Source organism: Mobula birostris, chromosome 28 (genome assembly GCF_030028105.1).
Source record: "Mobula birostris isolate sMobBir1 chromosome 28, sMobBir1.hap1, whole genome shotgun sequence".
NCBI lineage: Eukaryota > Metazoa > Chordata > Chondrichthyes > Myliobatiformes > Myliobatidae > Mobula > Mobula birostris.
In genome coordinates, this window is record NC_092397.1 from 17,345,730 (window position 1) to 17,354,130 (window position 8,401).

The window sequence follows — 8,401 nt, forward strand, 5'->3', positions numbered from 1 at the left end:
ATGATGTGGCCATTGCAGAGACTTGGATGTGCAGGGCCAGGAATGGCTGCTTCAAGTGTCAGACTTTAGATGTTTCAGAAAGGACAGGGAGGGAGGCAAAAGAGGTGGGGGCATGGCACTGCTGATCAGAGATAGCGTCATGGCTACAGAAAAGGAGGAAGTTCTGGAGGAATTGTCTACTGAGTCTCTGTGGGTGGAAGTTAGAAACAGGAAGGGGTCAATAACTCTACTGGGTGTGTTTTTTTATCGACCACCCAAGAGTAACAGGGACATCGAGGAGCAGATAGGGAGACAGATTCTGGAAAGGAGTAATAATAACAGGGTTGTTGTGGGAGATTTTAATTTCTCAAATATCGATTGGCATCTCCCAAGAGCGAGGAGTTTAGATGGGGAGAGCCAGAAGGGGCCTTCAGAAGGCCTTGGCGGGCAGGATTAAGGAAAACCCCAAGGCATTCTACAACTATGTGAAGAGCAAGAGGATAAGACGTGAGAGAATAGGACCAGTCAAGTGTGACAGTGGAAAAGTTTGTGTGGAACTGGAGGAGATAGCAAAGGTACTGAATGAATACTTTGCTTCAGTATTCACTATGGAAAAGGATCTTGGCTATTGTAGGGATGACTTTCAGCGGACTGAAAAACTTGAGCATGTAGATATTAAGGAAGAGGATCTGCTGGAGCTTTTGGGTAACATCAAATTAGATAAGTCACCGGGACTGTACGGGATGTACCCCAGGATGCTGTGGGAAGCGAGGGAGGAGATTGCTGAGCCTCTGGCAATGATCTTTGCATCATTAATGGGGACGGGAGAGGTTCCGGAAGATTGGAGAGTTGCAGATGTTGTTCCCTTATTCAAGAAAGGGAGTAGAGATAGCCCAGGAAATTATAGACCAGTGAGTCTTACCTCAGTGGTTGGTAAGTTGATGGAGAAGATCCTGAGAGGCAGGATTTACGAACATTTGGAGAGGTATAATGTGATTAGGAATAGTCAGCATGGCTTTGTAAAGGGCAAGTTATGCCTTACAAGCCTGATTGAATTTTTTGAGGATGTGACTTAGCACATTGATGAAGGTAGAGCAGTAGATGTAGTGTACATGGATTTCAGCAAGGCATTTGACAAGGTACCCCATGCAAGGCTTATTGAGAAGGTAAGGAGACATGGGATCCAAGGGGACATTGCTTTGTGGATCCAGAACTGGCTTGCCCACAGAAGGCAAAGAGTGGTTGTAGATAGGTCATATTCTGCATGGAGGCTGGTAACCAGTGGTGTGCCTCAGGGATCTGTTCTGGGACCCCAACTCTTAGTGATTTTTATAAATGACCTGGATGAGGAAGTGGAGGGATGGGTTAGTAAATTTGCTGATGACACAAAGGTTGGGGGTGTTGTGGATAGTGTGGAGGGCTGTCAGAGGTTACAGTGGGACATCGATAGGATGCACGACTGGGCTGAGAAGTGGCAGATGGAATTTAACCCGGATAAGTGTGAGGTGGTTAATTTTGGTACGTCAGATATGATGGCAGAATATAGTATTAATGGTAAGACTCTTGGCAGTGTGGAGGATCAGAGGGATCTTGGGGTCTGAGTCTATAGGACACTCAAAGCTGCTACGCAGGTTGACTCTGTGGTTAAGAAGGCATACGGTGCATTGGCCTTCATCAATCGGGGAATTGAGTTTAAGGGCCGAGAGGTAATGTTACAGCTATATAGGGCCCTGGTCAGACCCCACTTCCAGTACTGTGCTCAATTCTGGTCGCCTCACTACAGGAAGGACGTGGAAACCATAGAAAGGGTGCAGAGGAAATTTACAAGGATGTTGCCTGGATTGGGGAGCATGCCTTATGATAATAGGTTGAGTGAACTCAGTCTTTTCTCGTTGGAGTGATGGAGGATGAGAGGTGACCTGACAGAGGAATACAAGATGATGAGAGGCATTGATCATGTGGACAGTCAGAGGCTTTTTCCGAGGGCTGAAATGGCCAACACAAGAGGGCACAGTTTTAAGGTGCTTGGAAGTAGGTACAGAGGAGATGTCAGGGGTAAGTTTTTTTACGCAGAGAGTGGTGAGTGTGTGAAATGGGCTGCCGGCGATGGTGGTGGAGGTGGAAACGATAGGGTCTTTTAAGAGACTCCTGGATGGCTACATGGAGCTCAGATAAACAGAGGGCTATGGGTAAAGCCTAGGTAGTTCTAAGGTAGGGACATGTTCGGCACAGCTTTGTGGGCCGAAGGGCCTGTATTGTGCTGGTGGTTTTCTGTGTTTCTATTGCAGCACGGAAACAGGCCTTTTGTCCAAATCCTCTCCCTCTGACCTGCCTGAGGTAGTCCCTCATTTGACCCAGGTGTGTCTAACACCTTCCTATCCACGTACCTGTCCAAACGACTCTTAACTACTGACCCCGCCATGTCCTCTGGCAGCTCACTCCACATACCCACCACCGGCTGTCTGTGTGTGTGTGTGGGGGGGGGGGAGAATTGTCCCTTTAAATCCTTCCCCTTTCACCTTTAACCCATGCCCTCCAGTTTGAGATCCCCCCCCGGCACAGAGTCTGTGGCATCCACCTTGCCTCTGCCCCTCGTGATTTTATAAACGTCCGTAAGGAGAGCCTGTCCAGTCTGTCAGGCCCAGAGTTAGTCCCGTTTCCCCGATCCTTCCCTCGATCTCTGCAATTCCTCCCCCGCTTCCCGAGGTAAAGCTCAAAAGGAGTCCGGCCCCACTGTGGCCTCACAGAATGAAAGCAGCTTCTTGTAGGGCTAAATCCAGCAGAGACGAGTCAATAACGACGCCACCAAATTTCTCCCACGCCCACAGAGTGCCCCAGGTGATAAAAACAGGGAACAGTTTGCTTATTGTAAACACAGGAGATTCTGCAGAGGCTGGAAATCCAGAGTAACACGCACACGATGATGGAGGAACGCAGCTGGTCAGGCAGCATCTATGGAGGGGAGTCAACAGTCGGCTTTTATTAGTCGGGGTAGGGTGGCCGATATTTCCCTCAGGGTTTCCCTCCCGAAGCCTTCCCTGTGAGCGGGTATAGCCACGCGGCAGCGGAGGTTTAAAATCAGAACTTTCCTTCCGGACTTGCTGCCAACAATGACTGATGAGCCCCCATCTTCCTGAAGCGACTGGTTTTAAAACAACAGTAACCGGCCTTTGCCCCGTCTCCTGTCAGTGGAAATGGTTCGCCAGGCTTAGTGGCTAAGCCACACGTGAAGGCCAGGAGATAGACTTGGTTGTCAGAGGCTATTTGAGCTGCACGACATTGGGAGCATTTAATAGGTAGTAGGAACTTGTCCCTATTATCAAAGCTGAGGAGAACAACCTTAAGGAACTTGGTCCCCTTACACCTGGAATATTGTGGACAGTTCTGGTCTCTCTACACCTGGGATATTGTGGTCAGTTCTGGTCTCTCTACACCTGGGATACTGTGGTCAGTTCTGGTCTCTCTACACCTGGGATACTGTAGTCAGTTCTGGTCTCTCTACACCTGGGATACTGTGGACAGTTCTGGTCTCTCTACACCTGGGATACTGTGGTCAGTTCTGGTCTCTCTACACCTGGGATATTGTGGACAGCTCTGGTCTCTCTACACCTGGGATACTGTGGACAGTTCTGGTCTCTACACCTGGGGTATTGTGGTCAGTTCTGGTCTCTCTACACCTGGGATACTGTGGTCAGTTCTGGTCTCTCTACACCTGGGATACTGTGGACAGTTCTGGTCTCTCTGCACCTGGGATATTGTGGACAGCTCTGGTCTCTCTACACCTGGGATATTGTGGACAGTTCTGGTCTCTACACCTGGGATACTGTGGTCAGTTCTGGTCTCTCTACACCTGGGATACTGTGGACAGTTCTGGTCTCTCTGCACCTGGGATATTGTGGACAGCTCTGGTCTCTCTACACCTGGGATATTGTGGACAGTTCTGGTCTCTACACCTGGGATACTGTGGACAGTTCTGGTCTCTCACCCCTATCAACTTGCATGGGAAATTTGAGGGAACTGTGGGTTTGGACCTGAGGATATCTCTGCTGCTCCACACTATTGTGAATCTTACCATGGAGCCAAGAGGTAATGTTGCAGCTATATAGCACCCTGGTCAGACCCCACTTGGAGTACTGTGTTCAGTTCTGATCAGCTCACTACAGGAAGGACGTGGAAACCATAGAAAGAGTGCAGAGGAGATTTACAAGGATGTTGCCTGGATTGGGGAGCATGCCTGATGAGAATGGGTTGAGTGAACTTGGCCTTTTCTCCTTGGAGCGACAGAGGATGAGAGGTGACCTGATAGAGGTGTACAAGATGATGAGAGGCATTGATCGTGTGGATAGTCAGAGGCTTTTCCCCAGGGATGAAATGGCTAGCAGGAGAGGACACAGGTTTAAGGTGCTTGGGAGTAGGTACAGAGGAGATGTCAAGAGTAAGTTTTTTTATGCAGAGAGTGATGAGTGAGTGGAATGGGCTGCCGGCAATGGTGGTGGAGGTGGATACGATAGGGTCTTTCATGAGACTCCTGGGCAGGTACATGAAGCTTAGGAATATAGAGGACTTTGGGTAACCCTTGGTAATTTCTTAGGTAAGGACGTGTTAGGCAAAGGTTCGTGGGCCGAATGGCCTGTTTTGTGCTGTAGTTTTTCTATGTTTCTATTTACTCTGTACTCTGCCTTCAAATTTGACCTTCCAAAGGGGGATCACTTCACACTTTTCCTGGTTGAGATCGGTCTGCCACTTCTCAGCCCAGCTCCACACCCTGCTGTCCTGTTGTAACCTGTGACAATCTTCTGCGCTGGCCACAGCTGCACCCTCTGTGGCATCTGCAGATTTATGAACCCACCCTTCCACTTCCTTAAAGAAAAAACACAACCTTGGAAACAGGGCGCCAGATTTCTGGATACTGACGGTTGCGAGGGCAGGGCAGGTTGTGAGGAAGATAAATGTGTGAATGGGGGAAAGCAGGGCTCGTGGGGCCGAAGCGGCTCTCCACTCCTCCTGCACTCGATCAGAAGTTGGCATTACGAGTCGGTAGCTCTGCTAATGGGGTTGACTTGCACAGAGAAGTCCCGGAGATCCCTGCCCCACTGACAAGGCCGAATCCTCTCCCCACAGACTGCAACCTGGGTGAATTTCTTCCTCTGGGTCCTCATCCTGAGCCTGCTGGTCGTCCAGCGGAGGAGGGGCAACAGCATCCGGCTGTTCTCCGGCGCCGATCCCGAGTGGAGCACGGCTGTGGCGGGCGGCACGGCGGCGACAGAGACTTCGGGCACGGTGTCTGAGACGAAACGCCTGATCCCCTCCAGAGCCAAGCCGTGAGGGCGCCCCCCTCCCCCGGAGAGCGGGTGGGAAGGGGGCTCCCTTGGCGACAGCACGGGTGGCCGCGCAGCTGGATCCTGGACGGGCTAGTGATCTGCCTCTCCCTCTCACCCCGAGGGTCCTAACTACCGACAGGTCGGTGGGAGGGGAACTGGGACTGCAGGTGTGTCTGTGCTCTGATGTACGGAGTGTGTGTGTGAGAGAGAGAGTGAGATTGACTGTGCCTCAATACTGTAAACAAGTCACCTACTGTCTGTCTAATTCTGTATCCCTTTCACTGCCCAGTACTCCGTTCAAGTCTGGCACTGTGTGTGTGTGTGGGTGGGTGTCCACTGAGGCCGAACTCTCTTGTCTGCGTGTGGGTGCCTGCCGGGGTCCAAATCTGTCCGATCGTGTGCCTGGGCCTGGGATACTCTTGTCTGTGTGGCATTCGCTGTCTGATACCACCTGGCAGGGATTTGCTGTGTCTGCGGGAGGGGATTGGGGGGTCTAATTTTGCCTTTTTGGAAGTGCTTGATATTTTGTGGTGTGTGTGTGTGTGTGTCTAGACACCTTTTATATGTGATACTGTCGGGGGCTACTCTGATTGAACTTTTTCGCCGTGCACGCAGTCTGATTTAGTTTCGTCTGGGTGTTGCACGGTGTGAATGCAGACATCGGACCCGTGAGTGGACCCATATTCGGGGGGGAGGCGGTGGTGGGTTGAGATGGGGGTTGGGATACTTCGTGGTGGAGAAAGCTGCTGTGCTTAAAGGGGAGGGGATGTCCCGGGGGTTGGGGGAGACTGATTTGTCCCCGCGAAGCGAACTGCAACCCAGCTGCCCGGCTGTACCTGTATGGGTGGAGAGAGAGAGACTGTGATAAGAGGTCTCTCTAACTCAGCCAGCTCCCGTCCAACGGGACCAGGGCGGTGGAGGGAGGGCTTCCACCCCCTCGCTGAGGGCCTCCGCAGGTAGGAGGCACAGGAGGAGGATTATGAGCCGATGGCTTTGAAGGAGTTGGGCGGGGTGTTGGGGCAGGGCCATTCCTGGAGGGCATGGGTCCTGGCAGAGGGGGCACTTAACCACGCACCCTGGGCTGGTGAGAAAGTGATTTTGGTCACCGGGCACCAATTCTCCCACTGTGTGCCCAGCACGAATGCCCCGTCGCACTTGGCAGGCCCTTGTGGGGGACAAGCTGGCCTCGTCTCTTCCTCTCCCCAATCCCAGCAAGGCCCCAGGGGAGGGGAGGGGGTCAAAGGCCAGGATTGGCGACTCGTGCTTCCTCGCTGTGACGGACCCCAGATCAGGGAGCCAGAAGGAGAGGGAGCCCGTGGAGATCGACAATCTGAACCTTCTTGAGTTTGCTGGAAATGTTGATGCGAGTATAATCTTTAATGTACAGATCAATTGTGTACGAGAATAAAAGAATTCTTTGTGATGGTAACTGTCTCGTCAGGCTGTGCATGTGATTTCAGGGACAATCGAACTGACTGGCTGGGGAAGAGAGAGGGAGGTCGAGGTGAGGTGTGCTACAGATTTTTGAGTCTGATCACTGCTCAGCCACCTGCGTACGTCCTCTTGCTGGAGCATGAGAGGTTGCGGTCCCTGTTTTTGTGTCGGAAGGGGCTGTTCAAGTTTGGTCACACTTCAGCCCCCCCCACCCCCAGGCGGCTGTTCTATGGTCACCGGGTGCCGAGGGGAGAGGGTCACTCGGGGATCTCCTGGCCCCAGCCAGGACCACAAGACATAGGAGCAGAATCAGGCCTTTTGGCCCATCGAGTCTGCTCTGCCCTTCGATCGTGGCTGATTCATTATCCTCCTCAACCCCATTCTCCTGCCTTCTACCCATCACCCTTCAGCATCAAGACCTATCAACCTGCAGCAATAAATTCCAAGTTCTCTACCCTCTGGCCGTTCTAAATGGACATCCTTCAATTCTGAGGCTGTGCCCTCTGGTCCTGGACACCCGCTACTATAGGAAACACCTTCTCCGCATCCACTCTATCTGGGCCTTTCAATATTCGAGAGGTTTCCAGTGAGTGCAGGCCCAGAGCCATCAAATGCTCCTCACACGTTAACCCTTACTTTCTGGGGATTATTTTCACGAGCCCTCTGTGCACTGACCCCCGCTGCCAGCATGCTTTGTCATGGCTGCAGGCAGTGGGCAGTTGAGGTCTCTGCCCGAGCCGATTTCAGCCACCTCGCCGGAGTTATAGCTGTGCCCAGGTGTACCTGGTATCCGTGGGGATTTCCGAGAACAGTGGGGCTGACCCCTCGGCTTCGAATGTGTTGTAATAATAGTATTTTAATTAAAACGGTAGTGTACGAAACCATGACTATTGTATAGCATTTTGTCGGTAATAGACGTTTGTTGAAAAAGGGATGCAGAGCGCAGAATATCCAAAGCCTGAACGGAGGATCGGGGAGGCCATTGAGTCATTTTACAACACAGACGGTGGCAGGCTGGAACCCAGTGTTCATATTCTGAGGTGTTACCCCATCCCCGTCTGCCTTGACAACCTCTCCACTATCTGTTGGTTCCCGTCCCCCTGCGACTCCAGTTTACACCCCACCACGCGGTGTTAACGAACCTGCCCGCTGGGATATTAGTGCCTCGTCCCATCCCACCTTCCCTGGCAGGGAGCCCAACGACCCAGAAATGTTATGCCGTCCCTCCTACACCAACTCCTCAGCCACTACCTGCCTAGTTCTGGCCTCACCGGCACAGGTAGCAATCCTGAGATCACAACCTGGAGGTCCTGCCCTTTAACTTAGCCCCCCACTCCCTCTGCAGAACCCCAGCACCCGTTCTACTCATTTCATTGGTACCTACATGGGCCGTGACCTCTGGCTGTTCACCCTCCCCTTTAAAAATGCTGACGACTTGATCCGAGTTACCCCAGACTCTGGCACCCGAGAGGCAACACACCGCCAGGGAATCTCGTTCTCAGCCACAGAACCTCCAGTCCGTTCCCCTAACAAATAAATCTCCCATCAGCACACTGTGCCTCATCTTCCCCCCACCCCCCCTTCCCTTCTGAATCAGAGAGCCAGAGACCCGTGACTTTCCTCGCTAGGTCATTTCCCTGCCCCCCCCCCCCCCCAGACAATATCCA

The 8,401-nt window shown here is 52.2% G+C and overlaps 1 protein-coding gene across 2 annotated transcripts in view; it reads left to right on the forward strand.

The window, feature by feature from the left end:
* LOC140188983 (transmembrane protein 179B-like) overlaps nucleotides 1-7,607 on the forward strand; it is a 46,748-nt gene extending 39,141 nt beyond the window's left edge. The window contains exon 5 of one of the 2 annotated variants that reach the window (XM_072245645.1): nucleotides 6,761-7,607. In XM_072245645.1, coding sequence (XP_072101746.1) covers nucleotides 6,761-6,775 — 15 coding nt within the window. In that variant the 3' untranslated portion in view covers nucleotides 6,776-7,607. Of the gene's footprint in view, nucleotides 1-5,100; nucleotides 6,730-6,760 lie in introns of those variants that run through there. The other variant, XM_072245644.1, reaches the window with a different exon arrangement.
* The last annotated feature ends 794 nt before the right edge of the window (nucleotides 7,608-8,401 follow it).